The following is a 24485-nucleotide window of genomic DNA, read 5'->3' as shown; positions in this document are numbered from 1 at the left end:
AACCAAGTGCCTAGCACTTCATGGGTACTTGAAGGGAGAGATGCCTCACATGACCAGAGCACAATTTCAGTGAGACCAGAGAGAGAGAGGACACCATGGAAAGGCTGGTCATGGACTGCAGAGCAGAGGGTAGGAAGTACAAACCAAGGTCTGGTGTGTTAGAGGAGGACGGACACTGTTGTAGGGAGGGCTTATTCTGGAAGCATGTTCACACTGGAAGTCCTGGCTGTACCATTGGTTCATCAGATAAATCAAGCCTTTCTGACTACCCATGTCTCTGTGCTTTAACAAAAGAAATAAGCTGTGGTAGAGGACACCAACACTGGCGTGCAGGTGGCCTCCCCCTGCCATTCATGTCATTTGGTTGGCAGTACTTCTGTTCAACATGAAGGGGACCTGCCTCCCCTCACCCAGCACATAGTATGTGATCCTAGCTAACTAGGCTTTTTCTCTTGGGACTGCAGCTGTTTAGTAGCTGACGTCTATCAGTGGCAGGAGCCAGCCGCTTGTCAGAAGTAGACATTGTTGGACTCCTGCTGTTGAGATCCTGGTGTTTTCTGGTACTGGCACTTCTGAAAGCTAGTTTGTCCTTGTCCTACTGCCATTCCTCCTTAGCCCCCATGCCTTTCCTCTTTCATTCACCTTGAAAGGTTAGTTAGTTTTTGTTTCTTGTAGGCTGAGACTCCTAGAAAATCTCCTGGGGGCTTCTGTTTTCCATATAATTCATTCCTCATAAGTGTGTGGGGGTCTTTGTTAAACATTTTTGGAGCAGTTGTGAAAAGGGTAAGCAAGTGAATAAATGCATCTAAAGAGGGCTGCTCCTCAGTCTTTTTATCTCTTTGTAAACAACAGGGGCACTTTCTAGGTTGTTCCCTGTTTTGGCCTGTTTTGTGTTTAACAAAATTCTTGAGACTGAGTACACTATACAGAACAGAGTTAGTTAGCTCAAAAGTTATAGAGGCAGAGAGTTTCAAGAATATTTTCAGGGCTTCTAGTGGGGGCTTCTATTGGCTCAAGTTAGAGAAATGGAAGTCGAAGTGGTGCTGGTTGGTCTCTCTTATAGGCTCCTCCCATCATTTGACAGAAGTAATCTAGTGTCTTCATTAATGGCTCTTAGTGGCTTCATAGTTCCTTATAAAGGCCCCATCTTCCTGCCCTGCTACACTGAAGAATAGAGCTTCTGTATGAGGATAGAATGGAGTGCCCAGAGAATCTCTGAGAGACCCCTGACCTGTGACCACTCGCCAGCAAAGAATTCCAAGTCTTCTCATCAGTCCCTGCCAGGTCTGGGTGAGTGGACGCCAATGCACAGTGTGGATGGTCTGGAAGCTTTGGCTTAATGAACTGCCAAACACCTCTAGCTGCATGTCACCGCTGGCTGACCTTTTGTCAATTGATTTTGCTCTGCTTCCTGACAAGGTGAAAAACGCATTTCTCAACTCCAGGCCACCACCACAGCAGTTGCTCACAGGGCTGGCCTGCTGCCTTGGACATGGTACACAGTGCAGAGCTTCCCTGGCTTTCAGAAGACTGGCCATGTTCTGCAGCCTGGGAGCCATGACAAGGGTTTCAAGAAGGGCAGGTGACTGGCTCCAGTCGGGGTTTCTCTAAACAGCTTAATGACATCCAGAGACAGCCTACTCACCACCAGCCATATAATCCAGGGGGGAGCAGCCATGGCCATCCAAGCTTCAGCGTGTCCAGAGCAGAACACCTTTCTCTGTGTATGCTATTAATGAGAGCTTGATGACCTGCTCTGTGCTCAGCCAGTCTCACACATCTCCACATGGTGGGAAGATTGGTGTCCCCCCCCCCATTATCCAACTGAAATTCTACTGCTGGGTCATGATCAAGGCTTCTGACCTCAGAGGGGCTTCTGGTACACCGGGAGGGCTAGCTGGTGTTAGGTATACACCTCTGTTCCTCCCCAAGCTATCACTTCCTCCATCCCTGTGCATGTGACACAGTGTTATCCTATACCCCTTGAGGCCTTTGTGGACCTCCCTCTATTCCTCCCAAGAGACAAGAGTGAGGATTTAACAGTTGTATCACTTTCCCAGTCCTGAACTCAGAATACTGAAGGGAGCTGAGGAGGTCAAAGCACAGACTCTGAGCCCTGACCCTGCAGCTGTATGACCTGATCGCATCCTCGATCTCCATTGGTGCAGGGGACACAACTTACACAGACCTGGCAGATAATGATTGTTACTACAATCAGCAGGCACAGAAGACTTTTTGTTTTAGAAGAAAACTAGTTTCCTATAAGTGTTGGAAAACAAAATTATCGTACTGTCTAGTCATAGCCCATTATTCTTTATTTTCTTTTAATTCAATGAATGTTTACTAAGGAGCCTCCATGTATTCGATTTAGGCAATTGCCATGGTAATCCAAAACACCCACATTGTATTATAGTTCTTTCAAGGGCTCATCCAAGGCAGTGACTTCGTTACTGTTTCTTCTGTTGGGCTGAGGAAGCACCTCCTATGATCAGTGTCTTAATTAGAGTCGTGGGGGGAAATGATAGCATTTTAAAAAACAAACTAATAAAAAACACCTCATCTCCATCAGATCTTATATAGCCCAGGCTGGCCTCAAACTTGCTATGTAGCCAAGGATGACCTTGAACAGATCTTCCTGCCTTTCTCTGGATTCCTGGGATTAGAGGCATGCATCATCATTCCTAGTTGATATAGCACTGGGGAATTACACCATTATGTGTGGCAGGCAGTGTACAAACTGAGCTATACCCTCAGCCCTAAGAGCTGCTAACATTTACAGCCTAGGTCAGGTACATAGAGTTTAGGGAAATTTTATGATATCCTGAGTTCTAGAGTCTGAAAAACAGAGTTTGGTCCAACTTGGGATCTGACCCCAATAGTTCTCAGCACTACAGCCTGGAGATGTCACAGTGCAAGAAGACTGAGTTGCCTTAGAATTTTGAGACCTTTAATTGATATTTCTCTCTGGGGCTTCTTAGTGAGTTCCTCAGATAGCTCCTGACTGCCATGGAAACACTGTATGCTCCAAGCAGCAACTCTTGACTTCTCCTCCTGGCAGAAGTGGCCCTAACGGTTACTCAAAGACGTGACAAAATGGAGAAGCAAGTAGCGGCTGTCCTCAGTGTGGGCAGAGACCTCTTCCCAGGTCAGGGGTGTGATGAGGATGGGAGGGAAGACATGGAAGGTCCTCCTCTGCTTCAATCAGATGCTTAGATCTGGAAGGTAGAGTTCCCTCTCGTCTGCTCACAAATGAGTGTGGGCACCAGTCATGTAGCCTTAGGACTTCTCTGAGTGTGAACAGTCTAAAGCATGTAGTGTCCCTACTACCCAGAAACTCCCAAACTTCAGGTGAGTGGTCAGTGGTCATTTAACCAGTGGGTGGCAGAGCCCACCTGACAGCAGACCAACGAGGCCACTTCTTCTCTAAAGTTCTGCTGACAGACTACAGTGACACAGCTGCATTGCTGCCATGTTTCCTTTACAGGCATCTAAGATCATCTTTCTGCAAGCTTCCAGAGGCTCCCACAAGTTGAGGTCTGGCCCACTCAGCTGCTCCAGCTCAGTGACAGCTGTGTTTCCTAAAGCTTGGTTCCAGGCCTTGGTCTTGCTTGGCTGAGACCCTGGCCACCTAGCTGCTCTGTTTCCTCACCAGCAAAAGAAGAAAGCTCTTGAGCTCCTGTGTGCAGAGCTGTCACTGAGAAGGTTTTGCCAATCATGTGGCTTCCTTGCCTGTTTTGGCTGGGGTTCTTTTTGTACAGATACTTGTTTCTCAGCGCCACACTCCAAGTGACTCAGGTGTGCATGGCCAGCCTTCCTCTTGGAGAAATAGACGCCGATCAAGTCCCAGATTCCACTTTCCATACTGTCTAATCTAATTGAAGACTTTTTTTTCAAGACAAGGTCTTATGTAGCTCAAATTAGCCTTGAACTTTGATCCTACTGTTATCTCCTACCATTTACTGAAATCAGAGGTGTGTGGTACCACAAACTGCTTGAATTCCAAATCATCTTTTAGTTTTTCTCATCTTAGGGCTAAAATTAGACTCCTAATTTGCATAACCTATTTATTTGATTCTGATACTGTGCCCTGAGCTCTTTTTATAGAGGAAGACTTGGGGCAGGGCTGATGGGGACACAGAGTACCAGGTCCACATGATGGAGTCACTGGTGACTGCTGGAAGAGGTTGAGTGCCCTGGTAGGTCTTGCAGACAGCCGTGCAGGGCCCTGCCGGAATGCACATTGCCCCTCTCCTTAGCCTTGCATCTGGGATCTCTTGAGGGGACTTCCAGGGGGCCCTCCTTCCACCAGGAGTATGCATGCTGCTCAGGTGAGAACATCCCAGTGACTACTGATCTAGCTGTGATATAGGGTTACCCAATTAGCTGGCTATGGGACTGAGACTTTGTGGTAGATTACCCCTCCCCATATGCCCTCTGCGATCAAGGGCTTACATCAATGGACTTAAAGAGGATGCTTAATTTCCTAAATAAATATGTTTCAATGGTTACTCTCACAAGCAGGCCTGGGCCCACCCTTTTCTTGAGGAGGAGACTTCCTAGTGGGATTTCTGTTGTTGCCCATGGATTTTGCCATCAGTGAGTCTAGGGATATGGTGAGGAGGACCACTGTAACTTATGGGATGATACTGGCCCCTCATGCTCTGAAAAGAAGTTAAGTCAGATAATGTTGTCCTTGATTTTTTTTAACACACCTGCCTTATTTAGGGTCCTTAAACACTTCTACCTTCCTTCCAACCCCCCCCCCCCAACACTGGATAGGAAGGAAAGAAGGTTAGTGAGGACAGGGGCGGAGTTCTCTCTGCTACTTTCTGCTGGGTAGGGTCATAGGATTCTTTTGGGGGCAATACCAGTATCAGTCATCCAGAAGACAAGGTAACCAGCAAATCAGCAAATGCAGCAGCAGGATGAACCAGCAGCAACTAGTCCTCTTCCAAATAGTCATGCCTTTTTCTTCTGGGCTGTCATGTTTATACCCTTCAAAGTCCTCAGACTAATTCCACCTGGCAAAGACCATGCTCCTCACGAGACACTTAACAGGTGTGGACAAACTAAAATCCCCAACTTGAGATTTTAACAAAAACATGTTTGCATATTATAAACTAAAACGTCCACAACAAGATACTGAGTAGATTATTTAGGCAGTGCCTGGGCATCCCTGGCCACTGATCTCCAGGGCAGTGGCTGCTTAGGAGGGCGTGCCTTCTCCTCTCGGTCTTGTATTGGAGACGTTAGAAAACTACAGAGAGAACACAGATGGGGAAGTCTTCTGCAGGTTGGTCCTAGGGTTCTTATATGACAAGAGCCCCTCTGGGTGCAGGAACCTGCCTGGAAAGCCTCGCCTTGAACTCCTCACCTCACTTGATCTGGAAGTGCTCTGTTGAGGTTCTCCAGAGGAAAGGAGAGCAGGAGCTGGAGAGGGTAGATTGTCACAGGCTGGACCTCAGGTGACAGCGAATGAGACATCTAGCCATTAGAGCTCAGAAATCACCCCACTGGTGGCTTAGAGTCCTCTCGGCAGAAGTAATGCTGGTTTGGTGGCACTGTCAGTGACTCCTGCTGCTGCCAAGGGTGGACTGGATGGTGTCTCTTGTAGAGACAGGAGGAGCCATTTCTGCCTTCTTCGTTATGGTGACTATGTCAGTCCTGAGCAGTACGTGAAACTATCTCTCTCCACCAACATGATCTCTGTCCGTTCTCCCATCTGCTCCAAGAGGCCCAGAGAAGTTATGCTGTAGTCCAGTGTCACACAGACAACAGACACAAATGCAAGCTGTGTGCTCTGGTTCTGACCTGCACACCAGTTAATTCAGTTGTTCCTGCAGCAATTCTTTATTGTCTAGTTTGAGCCAGCTACTGCCCTGACAATCTTTGGGGGTCCTGAAACATCTGAGCCCAGACTCAGGCCTCCAAGCTCCACATTGCGCTATCTCTCTGTCTCAGTCCTCTGGTAGGCTGGCAGCATCTGCAGCAGAGATGTGGCAGATGTGTGATTTTCCAGAGCCACCTGTCATGTGTAAACAGACAAAGCTGAAGGGGAAACTCATTTCTCATCTCTACTATTCAGTGAACAAGGCTCCAGTCATGAAAGCCAGGAGTACTGCTGTTACTTCGAAGGAGAGCCACCTTGAGCAGAGCCGCATGCTCATGCCCTTCAGCCAAGCCATCTAGCAGAACTGCTTCAGCACCCTCCCTCATGCATACACATGGGGCCAGCTGTGAGCAAGCCATCCACCTTGATTTTTGAGGTCTTTCATTGGTCTGAGACCCAGGGATCTGCTGTCTTCACCTCCCCAGGCTTGGGAATACAAGCACAGCCACCTCACCTGGCCTGCAGCCAGGTGACTGAGGAATGGGAGCAACTGAAAGACCCAGAAGTGCTGGGAATCCTCGGTCCAGAAGGCTGTGGGAGTATGCTGTCCAACAGCAGTTTGTGTGTGGATGAGCATGTTCTAGAGCTGAATGTTCAGAGTGACCCTCGGGCCCTGTGCATAAGGCCAGTGAAACACAGGAAGCTGGGTTTATGTCTATTCAATGTAATGAATGCCAACAGTCACATGGTGGTTGCCCTGCTGGATCCATCCTCACCCCTGGTCTTGGTGAGTTCAAGTTCAGGTCACTCCCATGGCTGTGAAAAGGCAGGAGGGAAACTGAGACTGAAGCCAGGGTTCAAGTTCAGGTTCTTTCAGCTGTGTGACCTTGGGCACGTGACTTTGCCTCTCTGATCAGGTGTTACATATGTTCTACTACTGTGGTCTGCTTCAGAAGTTTGCTTTGAGGCCTAAACAAAAGACTTTGGCAAAGTGCTCTTGGTCTCTGGAAGGGGAGAGGCTCACAGACACAACTTGCCAGACCAGCGTTTGCTGGGAGTGCTGGTGCACCAGCTCAGCGCCTTAGTGCCAGAGCCTTTCTTGCGCTCCATTTTTTTTCTTACCTACTCCACACTACAGCTCTAGGGAACAACTTATCTGAAGACAGGGACTTCAGTGCACAGAATGATCAACTGCTTGCATCGGTCACACAGCAGGAAGGGCAGAGCGAAGCTTTGAACATGCTGACCAGTGTACCAGGCTGTCTGTGAAGAGAGAAGTCTCTTCACAGCAGTGGTCAGCAGTGGCCCACCAGCACAGCCTTCGTGAGAAATGAAATTCCCTGGGCCCTCTCCAGCCACCCGCCCTAGGAAGGTAGTCTGATGGAGCTAGAAATGGTGCAGGATGGATTCCCAGAAGCTTGCCTTTAAGTTATAGGGAGCTGGGTTCTGAGCTTCAACACTGAGCCTGACGCTTCTGCGCAGCCCCAGCTGCCTCCTAGACAGGGGCCTTCTTTCCAGGTCTGCTCATTAATCAAGACAAGCCCTGTCTCAGTGAAGCATTCTGTTGCTGCTTCAAAGAGACACCATGACCACAGCAGCTCTGACAGAGGAAAGCATTTAATTGGGGTTGGCTTACAGTTCAGAGGTTTAGTCCATTATTGTCATGGTGGGAAGCTTGGCAGCCTGCAGGCAGACATGTGCTGAGAGTTCTATAACTGGATCCAATGGGAGTAAGAAAGAGAGACACTAGGCCTGGCTTAGGCATTTGAAACCCCAAATTCCACCCCCAGTGACACTTTTTACAATAAGGCCACACCTCCCAAAGCCATTCCCTAGGCCATGCTTATTCAAACCACTGCAAGCCCCAAGGTAGGTGGCCAGTGAGGGCTGGCTGGCTGGCTTCTGAAATTGCCAGATTCTAGGGAGTCATTTCCTCTCCACCTAGAAAGCAGTATGGACTGGGATGCCTCTCCCAGAGGATGGCTGGTCATGACTGTCACTCATGATGACAGAATCCCATGCTGGAGAAAGCATCTGCCACAATTTGGGTGCCTCGATCCTGAGGGAAAAGGGAGGAAGAAGGGAGGGAGCCAGTGAAGCCATGTGAGTCCAGCTGGGGTAGGTAGGGTCTGTCAGATGTGCTCTAAAATACTCAAGAAAGGCTGGGCATTAGCTCAGCTGGTGAAACTTCTTGCCTTGTCAGCATAAGGACCTGAGTGTGATCCCAAGAATCCATGTAAAACTACCAAGTGTAGCACATGCTTGTAATCCTGGCACTGGAAAATGGAGACAGTTGGATCTCTGGGGCTCACTGGCCAGCCAGTCTAGCCTAAGCACTGAGCTCTAGGCCAGCAAGAGACACTTTCTCAAAAATAAACCAACCAACAAACCAAAACCCCAAGGTGATGGAACCTGAGGAACGACAGCTGAGCTTGGCCTTTTGCACAGATGCATCCACATTTGCACACACACAGATGTTCTCTCTCTCCCACACACACATCTTGAGGAAGCCTAGTTCATTCTGGCCATTGAAACTAGGCACTGGAAGCAGCACCTATTGCTAATTGTTGTGTTAAAGCTAGTAAATACCCTGGCTGAAAACCATTTCTCCAAATTGAGTGCTTTTCCACCATGACAATAATGAACTAAACCTTTGAACTGTAAGCCAGCCCCGTTAAATGCTTTCCTTTATGAGAGCTGCCTTCATAAGAGTCCTCTGAGCAAGATGCAGCCCCTTGAGGCTGCATCCTAACCAAACCCACCCATCAATTTGCCAAATGGCCCGTGTGTCTGTGTAATTAAATTTCATGTTTGATTTGCTGAACCAGGTGGTTAGTAGCTTACAAAAATAAAGCCAATCACCCACATTCCACTTAAGAAGTTTAGAGTTTATCCTAATTTGTTTAAAATATTTGCATGAAATTTACATATGTGCTATTTCATCTTCTCTGAGTTGATTGATACTTGGCAAATTTGTTGGAGGTTGGTCTGATGGGTGTTACTGTCCCTTAAGATCTTGGTTACACCTATCCTTGTTTTGTAAACCTGCCTAAGACATATCTGGTTGATTAAACAGCCTATACCTGGGCGTGGCTAAGGTTCCCTGGCTCTGTGCAGGAAAGAGAATCACGGGAAGAGAGGAGGAAGGAGGGTGCCACCATGCATTAGTGTGCAGAAGGAACCATGTGGGCTGACAGGAAGGACTCCAAGAGTGGCATGAAAAGGCCCAAATGAAGAATAAAAACAAGTATTTATAAGATTATGCATGGAAGATAGTTCAGATGAGGATGGTTAAAGAGGATGGCACTGGATGGGGCCTGGGAGGTGGATGGTGAGTATATTGAGACAGCATAAGTGAAATATCTGCTTGGCCCAAGGTAAATAAGGCAATTATAAAATCTAACAGGTGTCTGTGTCTTATTATTTGTGATAGCACATTAAATATTGCCACCATGATAATCATAGAGCTAAGAATAAGCACTTAATAGCTCAACTGCCATTTTTTAAATTACTACAACACAAATTACTCCTAGTGAGTGACCCATTTTAAACTCCCAGGGAGGGTCTTGCGACAACCCAGAAAGAGGGAGTAGTAAGATTGCAGGGCAGTTAGGGGAGTCCCTAACTGTCTCAGAACACCTCAATTTTCCAGGTTGTTTCCGCTGCTTACCTTTGAGGTATCTGCTGCAACCATGATTGAAAATAGGATGTATCTATTTAAATGCTGCACTTGACACTTGAGAAAGGAAGTTCAAGAAACTTGAGCAGTTTGATTAACGTTGGCCAGGCTGGCCCATGAGCCCAGGCAAATGCAGTAGGACTTACAATCCCAGCTCTTGGCAGAGCAGGCCCATGTCTCAAAGCCTGTCACACCCAGTTTCACCTTTGAGAGGGGGACACTTGGCTGACAAGGCAGAGCAGGCCAAGGTGAGTGGGGATTCAATACCTTTCTGTCCGCCACAATCCTGGTAGACCTGTCTTTCTCTGAGCATTTGCATCCTGTCTTCCTCCATAACTAGGGGGTTTTGGAGAACAGGTCATGAGGCTCCACTTGCTGTGACTACCTGCTGGCTCTTGTAGGGGAGGAGCCTCCTGTGGTTATTAGATGATGGTGCTAGCCAGTCATGGGGACCAGTAGGGAAGGGATGAGCAGTGGCCCTTCAGCCCACATCTGGAGACTGGCTAGCTGTCCTGTGGGCTGGCTGTGCCTCTCTTGCTAAGAGGTATAGAGGGGAGGGGAAAAGCCTGATGGGGCTGCCCCAGTGGGTGGGTACTGCCACAGATAGGCAAGATCTCAGCCATGTCCGGGAGTCTTGGGAAGAGGAATTAACTTCACAGCCTTTGATGAGCACCGATAGGTCTTATGCCACTTGGGACCTAAAGGTACCTGCCTCTGAGCAGCACATTAGAGAGCCTGACACAGGACACACCTTCAGAAGGTCATGTGGTCCAGCCTCTGCCTTCAGGATGTGGGTAAGTGTCATGGCTATTTTGTAGATGGGGCAACAGAAGCTGAGGGGTGAAAAGGCTGCTCTGAGCCTGGTGTCTTTTGATTAGGTGGAGATTCTGGGGTCAGATAGTATTTCCTGGCTCTTCCTTCACCTTTAAAAGTCCCTCCCTGTCCCCAGGCTTCTGACAGAGATCAAACAAGACAAGGCAGATACATCAGTAGGAAAGAAAGTCAGAGTGGAAATATCTTGGAATGATGTGCTGCGGGTTCTGGGGAAGGAGCAGCATCTGGGATGTGGGTTTGTTTGGGCTATCCCAGATTCCTGAGTATGGCAGAAGCAGGCATAGTCTCAACCATTTCAGGAACCTTCACCTGGCTGCTCTGTCTTGGCATGAGGTCTTTCAGGAGTGCATTGAGACCCACCGTAGATAAGGGACCTGTGATCACACAACCAGCATGAGGAGACCCGTTCGTCTATCCTGATCAAGGACTCAGTCTGAAGGCAGATGCAGGTGAGTCTGGAGCAGTATGTAAAGGGAAGCTCTTATATGCTCATCCAGTGGGTGCCCCTCTGTCACCTGGGGACCATCCATCCTGTGCCAGTGCATGGAGATACAGAGCTTCAGGCTCAGGAGCATCTTTACTCTGTCCTTTCCTGTGTCTGGGAAGAGAATTAACACATCCCACATAGACTCACTGAGCTTTCAGTGAGGCCCGGGGCAGGGGCTGCTGCTCACTTCAGCTATCTTTGGGAATGAGGAGGCTGTGAACTTTTAGAGGCAGCTTTCAGCCACTGAGGGGAAAGAAGGGTTGTGATGGCTGAGGGGATGAGGGCCAGGCTTCCCTGACTCACTCAGGACATGACATAGAGGAGGAAATAGGCAGAGAGCCTTTGAGCACTTCCTCTACACCTCTCAAGGAGTGGTGGTGGTGGAAGCCGCAGCATCCACACTTTTAGTTGTAGGGACTCTGGCTAGGACCTTAGAGTGTTTGTTCATTGGGGTTGCAGGAGGTTTTTTTTTTTTTTTTTTTTCCTATCAAGGCTTTACAGACCCTCCAGAGGTTGTAGGGTCAGTTCTGCACAGAACCTTAGGGAGCCTGCAGCTCAGCTGCCAGCTCTGAGATACCTGTTACCTTCCAATTACAGGTGTGAAGTTTCTGTTTCTGAGAAGCTGGTGCTAGGAGGGAAGGTGGTAGCTGGAGCAGACTGTAAACAGCCAGCCTAGACGGTGGTAGTGATGTTTTCTCCATCCTATTTGAAAAACAACTGGAAAGCAAGCTCCTGTCTGATTTGGCACTATTATCACAACACTGAGGCCTGACCTCTGCCAGAACCAGTTCCTATGGCAGTGGCTGCAGCATGGGCCAAGAGGGAGAGCCTAGAAGGCCTCAGACCTGTTTTTGGTCCCTCAGGCCCATTCCTTCCAGAGCTGGAGAAGCTTTTTTTGAGAGATAGAACAGGTTTGGGGAGGAACCTGTCCTAGAAGAGGTATTGTAGGGCCCAACTAGACCCAGGGTAAGTACCATAATTTTTCACTGTCAGAATGTGGGCACTACATTATGGAATGTTTGAGAGTTGCTCTAGTGGGTTTTTGAACTCAGAACACATGTATTGGGAGACACACTATCACTGATAGCAGAGATAGACATAGAATTCCACAATGTCAGGCCAGCAGCCCAAGGAATTTCCTTAATATTTAGGGACCCTGACTCAAGTAAAACTGGATCCTTGCTACACTGAAGGGAAAGAATTTCACAATGAGCCAGTATAAAGTAGAATTGGAGTTATTGAAAACAGAAAGAAAGGCACTTAGGAGACTGAATCAGGCATATGTTCCCCAGAGCATGGCTCAAAAAAAGAGTCATAGTTAAGGGTTTAGCCAGGAACATTGGTGCCATTCTGGTAGCTCTCAACTTGCTAAGAAATTTTTCTCTTCTTTTTTAATATATAAGATTATAGGGAGGCTCCAGAGGCACCTGGGATAGGTCTATAATATTGTAAATAAAACCAGGAGGCACTAGCGTTGCAGGAGAAATATCTAGGGTATTTCCACTCACCGTAAAAGAGGTTCCTATCGAGATTCTTGGGGCAATTGCAGGTTCGTAACCGGGAAGGGAGAAAGGCCCTACACAAACATTAATTTTTGTATGTAGACCATACTGGCTTCAAACTCGTAGAGGTCTTCTTGCCTCTGCCTCCTCATGCTAGGATTAAATGCACACTCAGCCAGGCCATTAATTGTGTAGGAGACGCTTCAACCAGATTCTGAGGTGATGTGCTCCTTTTTCTTAGAACTATAGTTTCTGTCTTTCCATCTTGTCTTTATGCTTCTAACCTGAAAAACCTTACTGTCACTTAAGTTGAAACATTAGGAATGCTAAGGAAGCTAATGTAGGAGAGGACTCAAAATGTCTCCCATGTACCACTGCTAAGTGAAAAACCCTGTCTGTAGCAGGTGGAATGTGTGTTGCTTAGCGCAGGTTCCTGTGGCAGAATGCCACAGGCTGGGTGGCTCAAACACAGACATTCATTTTTCTTAGCATCTTGGCCTCTGGATGTTCAAGGTCAAGGGGCCTCCTGGCTGTTTTTTTTTTTTTTTTTTCTGGTGAACCTCTCTTCCTGGTTTGCACAAGGGACTTTTTCTTGCCTCCTCATGTGGTCTTTCCCTGCCCGCCTCCACCACTCTCTAAAGCAGGGTTTCTCTGTGTAGCCCTGGCTAACCTGGAACTCACTCTGTAGAAAAGGCTGGCCTCAAACTCAGAGATCTGAGTTTGTGCTGGAGCTAAAGGTGTATGCCACCATGGCTTTCTTTTTGATATGGACTGAAGCACAGTGTCTGTTCTTCCTACTAAAGACACCAGTCTTATTTGTGGGAATCGGGCACCCCAAAGGACCTTATGACCTCATGACATCACTGAACCTTAATGGCCTCTTGTATTGATTATATTTCTCAGTGCTGTCACCAGATACCTGACAAGCAGCAATTTATCACGGAGGAAGATTTATCTATCTGTTTATTTTGACTCACAAGTTTGAGGGGAAGGCAAGGTGGAAGGAGCTCTAACTTCCTCTAGGTGGTTTTTCCACATCGTATCCACAGCCAGGAAGCAAAGAGCAGACAGGAAGTAGGGCCAGACTATAAAGTTTCTAGCTTCACCCAAAGCAACCTGTGCACTTCAAGGAAGCCCACCTCCTAAAAGTTCCAAGGCACTCGGAAACAGTGCCACCAGCTGAAGACGGATGGGTAGGGTCGGATGGGTAGTTCCTTGAAGGGTCTCCATGTTGGTTGGAAAAGAAAGCACCGACTTGCTCTGCTCAGGGTTAGGCAGGCCTGGTGCTCCCAGGGATAGTGTGGGAACTAGGCACAGGAAGGCTGTCACGATGCACCATATTTGGGAAAGCTGAAATTCCTGAGAAGACTTCCCATGAAAACTAGTGGAGCCATTAGGCACTGTGCTGGTTACTTTCTGTCATCTTGACACAAACTGGAGTCACCAGGGAAGGTGAGATCTCAGTTGAGGATTGCCTCTCTCAGACTGTCCTGTCTGTTGGTTGATGTAGGAGCCCACTGTGAGTGCTGCTGCCCCTAGGCAGGTGGTCCTGAGTTGTATATGAGAGCAGCCTGAGCAGGCCAGAGAAAGGAAGCCAGTAAGCCCTCTGCTTCCATTGTAGCCTCCAGGTTCCTGCTCAGTGAGGAGCTATTACCTGGAAATGTAGGATGAAATAAATCCTTTGGTCTCCAAATTGCTTTTGGTCATGTTGGGCGTGTGTTTGGAGTGGAAGTTTCTGGTTTCTTTGAAGACTCAATTGTGTCATGTGTTGTTTTGCTAGAAACTGGCTTGTGAGAGGGCACGTGATATTTTGCTTTGAGCTATCTTGTGTGAGGGGCATGATTTTGGCCAGCTGAAAACATCCATGGGAGGACTCTGAGGAGAAGAGATAGATAGACACCCACAGACAGTGAGACGCTTTTCCAATCAACATTGCTTTGATGGTCTTCTTCGACACTTGGCTTTGTTCCAGAGAACTTCTCAGGGCAATCCAACTGAATCTTGTGGCCTTCACTGACATTCAGATTCAGTGGAGTCTTGCTGTTTCTGCTGAATTGTGCCGGTTTGTGTTGCTGCTTGGTGTTGGCCTTCGGACTGGACTGCTGGTATCCAGAAGGCGAAGAGTGGAGTCGCCCAAGGAACTACATCTAAAAAGGTCCACAATCACCTTTTTAGTGCTTAAGAACCCCAAATTAAGTAGGTTTTTGAAAAATCTAAGCCTACATGCATTTATCACAGCAATGGAGAAGTGAACTAAACAGGTACCACACCTGGGCCTGTGGTAGTGGAAGCAGAATTAGGTGGGAGTGAAGAGCCAGAGTTAGGAGACCAGGAAGAAGGAGGTCCCCAAATGAGCAGAGCTGGGGGCTCTGAACCTGCACTATCCTGACCACCACCTTTGAATCTCTGGCAGGGGCAGGTGTGTTGGACCCATGGTACTTAGGAAATGTTTCAATACTAGAGAAAGTCCTGAGGAAAGGAAGTACATCCAAGTTTCAATAAATGTGTTGATGTGAGTGGGCATCGAAAGAAGCCCTTAACGAGGCTGCCATAGGAGTCAGAATTACCCTGCAAGTTGATGTTATTTGATTGTGTGTGTGTGCACATTATGTGTGCATGTTTGTGTGTGTGTGTCAGTGAATGCATATAGATGTGAAAGTGGAGGCAAGTGAGCATTACTCGTAAAAAATTGATGTGTGGATGCGGGTGTGTTTTGGCACATGCAAACCATAGTGTGTATATGGAAGTCAGGCAGATAGTAGGAACTGGTTCTTTCCCTTTTGTATGGTTCCCAGGGATGGAACTCAAGTTATCAGAATGGACAGCAGGCATTTTTACCCACTGAGACAGCTTGCTCCTCCACCTTTTATAGCTAGCTACTCTGTACAGCCTAAATATTAGCCATTGTCATGGAGACATGATTACCAGGGGATCGTATCTAAGGAGTTTCATTTCAGGTATGGTCAGTTCGGCTCTCACTATTCTGGAACTCACTGATTAGGGTAGGCTGGATTGCCAGGCAGTGATTCCCTGGGGATACGCCTGTTTCCACTGCTACCAGCTTTGGGGCTTCAGTGTATACCACCACAATCAGCCTTTCCTCATGGGGCAGGGGACTGGTAGTTACACAGCAGGTGCTTTATCCACCGGTCCATTATCTGATTCTTTAAATAGTGGGCATGCTTTTCTTATGTAATCATCAAAGCACATAAATATGTGGTCCTATGGTTCTCTGAAATGTGGTAACCTCCCATCCCCCATGCACACACACACACACACTCTTAACCCAGAGTGATTTGGTAGGAAATTGTCCTGTGACACATAGTTGGTGTCATTTCTTTGCCTGAAGCACTGTCTGTTTATCTCTATGCTGCCCACTGCTTGTGCAGAAGGAAACTCAAACAGAAGTCACAGATGCTGCCCTCCCTGCTTTTCTTCCTGCTTGTTCTCAGCCCCACTGTACAGCCTAAGCATTGGTTGTTATCATGGTGACAAGATAACCAAGGGACTTTATAGAAAACATTTTCTTCCAAATATGATCAGTTGGGCTGTTAAGACAAACAAGCTCATTTCATTATGCCAAAGTGCCCTATTTGGTACCCAATTTCCTGCCACCCTCAGCCTCCCTCTTCCCTCTGGGGAAGGATGGGCATGAAGAGTGCACAAGTTTGCTTATCCATGGCTCCTTAACAACGTCCAGGGCCACTTCTCCATGAGTCTGTGCTCTTGGGAGTGCAACTGCCACTTATTACATGATTAGCCTCACCAGGGACATCTAATTTGTCCTTCTCAGGCACGTATTCCAGCCACATGGACTGAGGAATTGCATCTCCGAGCTGTAATGAGACAGTGCCTTCAGCAGTACCCTGAAGCACAGCAGCACATCATGAACTTGGTCACGGCCTTAATTTCCATCTAGACTGAGAAAACACGGACATTCTGAGAAGCTGCAGTTTTCAGCTTGCTAGTATACTGATGGAAATGTCGGGCACGGAACTTGTCCCCTGTGCCCTTCTCATACTCTTTGAGGACTTTGGGTGGTGGGTAGCATGAGCTGGGGGCTCAAAGAGCAGATCCAGAACTTGAGTTCTGCCCTACATGTGTGCTCCTGGCAAAGTGACATCACCTCTCTGGGATGTCTTTCCTCATTAGTAGCACAAATGTAATTATAAGCATGACGTGTGCTCGTGCCCTGGCTATGTCTCAGCATCTCTATGAAGCCCTCTCAGGAGACTGTGACTTGATTTTTTTTTTTTTTTTTAGGGAAACCTCTTTGACTGTGTATGCCCTCAGAGGGGTAGAAATCAAGGTGTCCTGCCTTTGTGAGACTGGGCAGGGCATGTAACCAGCCTGGACAATCTGAGCAGCTCTGGGGACACTCAGAATGAACAAGGTTCTTTGTCCTGGTGCCCACAGTTATGTTCCTCAGAGTCAGGACTTCTCCCAGGTACTCTGCTGATTCCGTATCTCCAACCATCTTGTCCCTGGGAGCTCACCAGTTTCCCTTGGAGAAGGCATCTTCTGCTGCTGTCCTCCAGGGCCATCTCTCTTGCTTGTGACCAAAGCTCGCTGCAGCGCTGAGCTGTCCCACCTGCCTTCCTCCAGAGGACAGTAGAAGCCATGGTGATTTTAAACTGCATCTCTGTATATGAGACGAGCCACCTTAAGTCCATAAATTTGACTAAAACCTCAGAGCAGGGATTGCTGTTTTGGACCCTCCTATGTAGGAAATCTAAATGTGTCACCAGAAGCAAAAGTTGATCAAGTTGCATTAAATGTGTAAAACCACCTTAGAATCACTACATTCTCATTTTCATAAACTAAACCAAACTATTTTGTGAGAAGTTAGACTTTATTGACAATCATTTTGCCATTTACCTAACTTAATGGCTGTGAACATATTGTCTATTTTCTTCTACACATTCAGAAATGAGCCATAGGAATAGAGATAGAGCCCTTTGACATGATATCAGCTAATTCTACTTTGCTCCCTCATGCCACTAAGCTAACCTCCAGCAATCATGTGCCAGGAAGCACACTATAGTGTGACTTTTTCTGGGGAAAAATGACACAAATTTCTGCTCACCCCAGATAGAGCACCAAGGACAGATCAAAGCATCAATTCTACCAAAGCCCAGCTTGATTTTTATTGGGGTCGCTTACAGGGACGGCTCACAGGCAGCTCTGAATTCCTACCACGCCCACCCTGACATGGGTGGTGAATCACAGGAGTTTCGTCTTTCCAGTTTTATCATCTCCAGACAGTTCCTCAGGCCGGAGAGTCTGTTTTTTAAATAACCTTAAAGGGGGCCTTGCGAATCTTGGAAGTTTCAGCTTTTCTGGGACTTGTGAGGTTTGTGTTCTTGAATTTCATGAGACTCTCTTACCCTTCCTAGAAGGGGCGCTTCAGTTTGGAGGGTATTGCACAGCATACACATCTTCACACGCACACTTCACGTGTCCCTTAACTACACTCACACTAGTGGACCAAGGTTTTTAAAAAGATCCCATCTGTAGCTTTCAACATCTCGCACTTTAGTCAACATCGTTGGTTGGTTTATTTTCTGATTATGAGTATTTTGTCTGTATACATGTCTGTGTACCACATGTGTGCCCTGTGCCTGTGGAGACTAGAGAAAGGCACCACAACCACTGGGGCTGTAGTTATGGATGGGTGTGAGCTTCTGTGTGGGTTTATTTATTTGGTGTGTACAATTGGGTGGATTTTATGTTATTTGGCATGTGTGTGGTAGTGTAAGAATGTCAGCTCACACGTGTAGAGGTCAGAGGACAACTAATGTTGGTTCTCTCTTTCTACTGTGAGGGTCCCAGGAATTAAATTCAGATCATCAGGTTTGGAGACAAGCAGCCTTACACAGGGATCTATTCTGCTGGTCCCTGAACATTTTAAAAATCTGTATTATATATGTATGTATTTTGTATGTATGTATTTATGTGTGTATGTTTATATGTATGTATATGTATGTATTATGTGGAACTGCTTGAGTTTATGTGCATCCTGTGCATGTAGGCTAAGAGGCCAGGGGATGTTGGATCTCCTGGAACTAAGTTACAGGCAGTTGTGAGTTGGCTGTTGTGGGTACTGGGAACTGAACCTGGGGTAGTCTGCAACAGCAGAAAGGTTAGAGTTAGGGTTAGGGTTAGGGTTAGGGTTAGAGGAACTGCTGAACTTTCTGTCTTATCCCTAACATTTTTAAAAGTCTATGTTGATATATATGATCTACCATATTTGCAAACTGAGAATATATAGAATGTATATTTGAACTACTCAAGTCTCAAAGTTTTTTGATTGCTTACTACACTTGCCCTACAAAGTAGAAAATTTCATATCTGACTTTTTATGGTAGACTTCGATCAAAATGCAGGCACATAATATACAGTTTATTTAGCATTCCAAAGGAGAAAAAGATTCACTCAGCACCATCAACTGCAACAGACAAACTTTGTATCATATACAAATATATAAAATTACTTTTGTTGTTGTGCATAAGGTACATCTAGAATGCACACATTTTGTATTTGGGTTTTGATACTATGCTAACCTGCTAACCCTCTGTCTCCATGACAAAATACACAACACCTGAAATTAAAAGGAGAAGAGGTTTATTTTGGTTGATGATTTCAGAGGTTTCAGTCCATGGTTATCTGTTTCTGGGCCTGTGCTGAGACAGGACAGCACAGTAAAAAGTGTGTGGTATAGTATGGCCACTTCATACAGGTTAGAGGCCGAGAGAGTGAGAGTGAGACAGAGAGGAAAAGGAAAGGGCCAGGGACAAGATATAGTCTCCCAGTACATACCTCCCATGGCCTACTTCCCCAAAGGAGGCTCCACCATCAGATCATGAATTTGTCAACAATGGATCATGACATCAGAGCCCTTATGATCTAGTCACATCTCTAAAGCCTTACAGCTGAGCTTTCTGCATCAGGGACCAAATCTTCAGCACACAAGAGCCATTCCAGATGTAATAGTGCCAGGTTATCTCATTAGAAATATGAAAATTTTCTAAGGTATGAAAAATAATCCGAAATACTTCCAGTTCCCCTTTCAAGTAAGGGGCAGTAAGACTGCATTCCCCTGCTGTGATGGAATCACTCCGTGATAACTTCTGTTGGATATCCAAGAGGCCATTTTTATTTTTTAATTCTATATGGCTGTGCCTACATTTGTACTGTAAGCATGTGTGATTGTCTTTTGGGAGGGACTGGGTAGGCACTGTCAGCTTTACAGGGCCATCATTAGCTTCTGCCACTATGACAAAGTACATGACAGAATCAATTTGAGGAAGGAAAGTTTCCATTGGCTCATGGTTTCAGAAGTCTTCACCCACAGTCTCTTGGCTCTGTGGTTTGAGTAGGGAGCATCATGGTGGGAACATGTAAGGAAGGAAGCTGCTCTTTTCATGGTGGTTAGGAAGGAAAGAGAGAGAAAGGAAATGGCCAGGGTCCCAATGGCCAGGAGACTCAAGGGACACCTCCAGTAACCTAATTTCCTTCCACTAGGCCCCAGCTTTGAAGCTCCCTCCACCTTCCAACAGTGCCATGATCTGGGACAGAACTTTTAATACATGGACCTTAGGGAATGTCTAAGATCCAAACTCCAAAATGGATCTTACCGAACATCTGTAACTATGTCATCCCCTCCATCTCAATTCCTCTTGCTGCCCTTCTGATCTTACAGGGACCCCTCTATCACACTGATAACCAGCTTAGGTTTTCTAACGATGGGTTATTCTCATACCTCTGGCTTTTCTCCATGGGTACTTTTATAGTTCCTGTTCCCTTTTCCAGCTTCTCCTCCTTTCATTCTTCCCTCTTCACTCACTCAGGACTCTGCTCCAGCCTTTTCAATCCTGGGTTACATTAGGAGCTAGGTACATTCTTGAGGCTCCTTAAACCCAAACCCCCTTCTCACTGGGCACCCAGTAGAAGCACTGCCTAGTGCATTGAGCAGCTGATCCAACCTCTTTCTAGGATTTCTCCTCTACGCACCTGGACAGCTAAGTGCTGTGTGTTTCCAGCTCTCTGCGGGTGTGGCTCTGGATGGGGTTCAGATCACTGATCAGCTATACTTGTTTGGGACTTGAATTCAGAGCAGATTTAAGCAGTAAGAGTTAAAGCATCCACTTTATGTGGTTGGTTCTAGCACATACATATGGCCTTGGAGCCAGAGTCTTCTTGCATTACCCACTAGTGGTGTAGACCTAGAAGTCTCAGTTAGTGCCTGCACTTTCTGCTTCCCTATCAGAACAGAAATGGCAATTCTTTTACTCAGTGGACAAGCTCTATGGATGCGTTTGGGTTTGCCACTTAGCTTAGAGATTATTCATTCTTTGTAGCCATGTGGCTCCTTGAAATGTTCATTTTGGTACATATTTGCTAGAGTGGTTCTGTTTTCTGTAATAGAAATTTGACCAATAGAGTCTCTTAAAAAAATGGAGTGTTTGACACCCAGTATGTTCCCTTCTTTCCCCTCTGAGAATATATTTTGACAGCAATGCCTTAAAATTATTCATCAAGTCATCCAAAAGTGTATACTGAACATCTAGTAGGTTCTACCCTTGTGCTGACTGTATATAAGATAAAATGAGATGGTCCACAGCAGTCCCAGGGACACCAGTCTTCCCATCTTCTAACTTAAAAACCACAGGGGTGCTATGATGGTTAATCTTCTCAGCTCTATAGGATTTGGAATTTCCATGGAAACATACCTGTAACTGTATGTAGGAGAGTGTTTCCAGAAATAGTGACTTGAAGAGGGAAAACCCACCTTGAAAGTTGGCAACATCATCCCATGGGCTGGGGTCCCAGACTGAAGAAACAGGAGAGGCTCCCCTGAGTGCCAGCATCCATCTCATCCTCTCTGCTTTCTGGCTGTAGGCATGATGTGAGTAGCCCCCTCAGTCTCCTTTCATCATGATTTCTCTGTGTGATGTGCTGTATCCTCAAATTTAAGCCTAGATAAGCTTGCTTCTTGTAAGATATTTACCCCTCTGGGCTTTTCGTTAAGTTTGGGCTTCAGAGTGGGTCTTGATACATTGATCATTTGATTCTACAGGCTCAAGAATCTTGAGACCGGTGCAGACAGGGTGACAGACAGGCTGGAGGAAGGGGAGGGTATTATAAGAAAGTCAGTTGTGTTTTGAGGCTTACAACAAGTACCATTAGCACCTGCCTCAACAGTGTGATACATTCTGGAGGAGCCATCCAGGTTTTGAGAACTGGTAAACTGTCACTTTTTCTGGCCAGCTCAGCAGGCAGAAACAGCTGCTTCCCTGGCAGCTGAATTGGAATCACATCTGGGAGGGGCTGTTCTGACAGAGCATAACCATGCTGCTCTAAGCTTTGCGATCTGCTTCAACCATGAGAGGAATGAAAATGCAGATGCCTTTGAGTATAAGTGAGTCAAGCAGCTTCAGGGACAAACATGCTTTTTTTCATTTTTCTCTTTTAGACTCACAAAGAAGCTTATGAATTATTTAAACCAAACTTCAAAACAAGCAACTGCCAAAGATGAAGAGGGACCTTTTATAATGGAGGAAAAACTGAAAAGTGTGTGTATATGTGTGTGAGATCCATTAGAAGCTGTGATATTTATAAATATGTGTGTATATCATAACAGAGCTTCAAAATGCAGGAACAAACAAACAAACAAACAGCATAAAAGGAGAAATGAACAAACCAATAGCCATTGCAGGAATGCCCCACTCCCCTTTCAGTAACTGATACAGCAGAGAACTTGGAGACAAATGCTCTGGAAGATTGCAGCAGCACTAGCAACCATCTTGACCTAGATGACATTTATAGAACTCTTGGCTGAGAACAAACAGTCTTTTTCCCCATATAAATGGAACACTCACCACAATAGGTTTTTGTGCTAGACCGTAAAACAAAATTTTAACAAAATTCAAAAGGTTATGAATCCTGTTAAATACATTTCCCCATAAAGTGCATTATACTCACAATAGATAGGATCCATAGTTCAATGTATACATGACTTCAAATACAAATTTAAAAGCACACACAGGATGAAAAAACACAAGGGGGAACTACTTAAGGGAGGAAAGGAACAACAGGAGAGAAAAAGACAGAAAAGAGAGAGTAATGGGCTGAACATAGGTACATAACAATGAAATACATCCAACAATGAAACATTTTGTGTTGTAGTAAGTTAAAAAAGGTATTGCGTTATATATTGTTTATATTACTTGCCCTATGATTATCATGGCGGTATTATCTAACCTGCCATCACAAATAGTAAGACACAGACACCTGTTAGATTTATAATTGCCTTATTTGCCTTGGGCCAGGCAGATACTTCACTTACACTGTCTCAGTATCCTCACCATCCATTTCCTGTCCCCATCCAATGCCATCCACCTTAGTCCTCCTCATCTGTTCTACCTTCCAGCCAAAATCCCATAGTACTTGCTTGTATTCTTTCTCTAGGACTTTTCATGCCATTATTGGAGTCCTTCCTCTTGGCCCATGTGTTTTTTTTCTTCACATTAACCCATCATGGTGTCCTCCTTCCTCCTTTCTTCCCATCCATCTGTCTCCCATGATTCTCCTGTCCTCTCCAAGCCTGGGAACCTTAGCAGCACCTACCCCATTCTGCCCTGTCCAGGTATAGGTTGTTTAATTAGCCAATCGGATAGGTTTATACAACATGGATGGGTGTACCTAGATCTTGAGGGTTAGTAACATGCATTATAACATCCAATAATTTTGTATGATAACTTAAAAATGTATTAAAGCAAAATCAAAATATATGGAAAACTCAAATATTTAAGAGTTAAGTAACACGATTTTATTTTATTTTTGTCATACCAGATATTGAACACCGGGCCTCATGAGTGATGGGTAAGTACTTTTTCACTGAGCCACATCCCCAGCCCAATAATATTTTTTCAAATGTTAAATGTCTAAATATCAAGATTAAAAAGTTATATGCATGTGTGCCTCCAGGAATTTATGTGTACCATGTACATGCTAGTGCCCTCTGAGGCCAGAGGGTGTAAGATTCTCTAGAATTGGAATTATAGGCAGTTGTGAGTTTCCTGATACAGGTACAGGAAACTAAACCCTGGTCCTCTGCAAAAGCAGGAATCACTTTTAACAGCTGAGCCATCTCTCCACCCTCTGAACCCCATTACACAGTTCTAAACAATCTGTTGGTCACAAAATACAAATCACAAGGATGGACGGTGTCTGAATTTAGATCATGGTGGTTTCTTTCCCTCTCAGAAGTGGCATGGCCAACTACTCCTGTCTGCCTAGTCTATGTCAGTTTTGTTCCACACTTCCTAGGAAAGCCCTCAGTTGTGGCTGTACAAGTCAAGGAGCCCAGAGAGAAAGAGCCTGGCTCCCCTCAGATGGACACTGGGAGAGGTATGGGTGGCATCTGCTGGGCACTCCCAAAAGAGCCTCCAGCCTTTGTGGAGGGGCTAGGGGAAGGGCTAGGAATGGAAAACTGTCTTGGCCAACTGTCTTGGTCTGAACAGAGGTCCATCATGGGGGTGACTCTGGCATGTTGGTCCATGCCAAAAATGTTAGTTGTCTAAGCCAAACTCTTTGTGTTTAAGATTCTGGGTTTTGTTTTATTGTATTTTAGTGTAGTTATGAAAACTTTTATGATGCAAGAAGTTATATAATTACTTGTAATAAACCTGGAAAACATCTGCCTTGAGATCACTGTGGAGCTAAAATGTTAATGTCACACTACATTCTTTTTATGAATGGATTTTTGAGGAATGTGTTACGTTTCTGTTGAAGTGTGTGCACCGATCACCTGCAGACCCTGCCAGGGAAATGCTGGAGTGATTCCACAATAGAATATGCTGAGTGTGGTATCTGAGATGTCCTGTGGGGAGCTCTGCCCAGAGGTGCTGCTATCACGGTGTTCCCAGGGTAGGTCCTATCCCTCTGTGAAGAACAGGCACTGTTGAACACTTCAGTGCTCACATCTCAGAGGGTTCAGGGAAAAACCCACCTTCTTATAGGAAAGCAGCCTGCCTTCTACAACGAAGAACACAGCACTCAGAAAGCCACTGTGAAAAGTGGCAGGGTTTTTGCATGTAGAACACAGAGCAAAGAAGCTAGCCAGAACTTCTGGGTGGAACATTGGGGCTT

The 24485-nt window shown here is 46.0% G+C and overlaps 1 protein-coding gene across 1 annotated transcript in view; it reads left to right on the top strand.

Annotated features, from left to right (window-relative positions):
* The window catches only part of Cacul1 (CDK2 associated cullin domain 1), an 88166-nt gene extending 64948 nt beyond the window's left edge, over positions 1–23218 (top strand). The window contains exon 8 of the mRNA XM_060391827.1: positions 23187–23218. Within this exon, the coding sequence (XP_060247810.1) occupies positions 23187–23193 (7 nt within the window). The 3' untranslated portion in view covers positions 23194–23218. The remainder of the gene's footprint in view (positions 1–23186) is intronic.
* The last annotated feature ends 1267 nt before the right edge of the window (positions 23219–24485 follow it).

The sequence above is a fragment of the Meriones unguiculatus genome, chromosome 1, assembly GCF_030254825.1.
Source record: "Meriones unguiculatus strain TT.TT164.6M chromosome 1, Bangor_MerUng_6.1, whole genome shotgun sequence".
Taxonomy (NCBI): domain Eukaryota; kingdom Metazoa; phylum Chordata; class Mammalia; order Rodentia; family Muridae; genus Meriones; species Meriones unguiculatus.
Note: the sequence above shows the minus strand (reverse complement) of the source record. Positions and strands in the feature narration are given on the sequence as shown.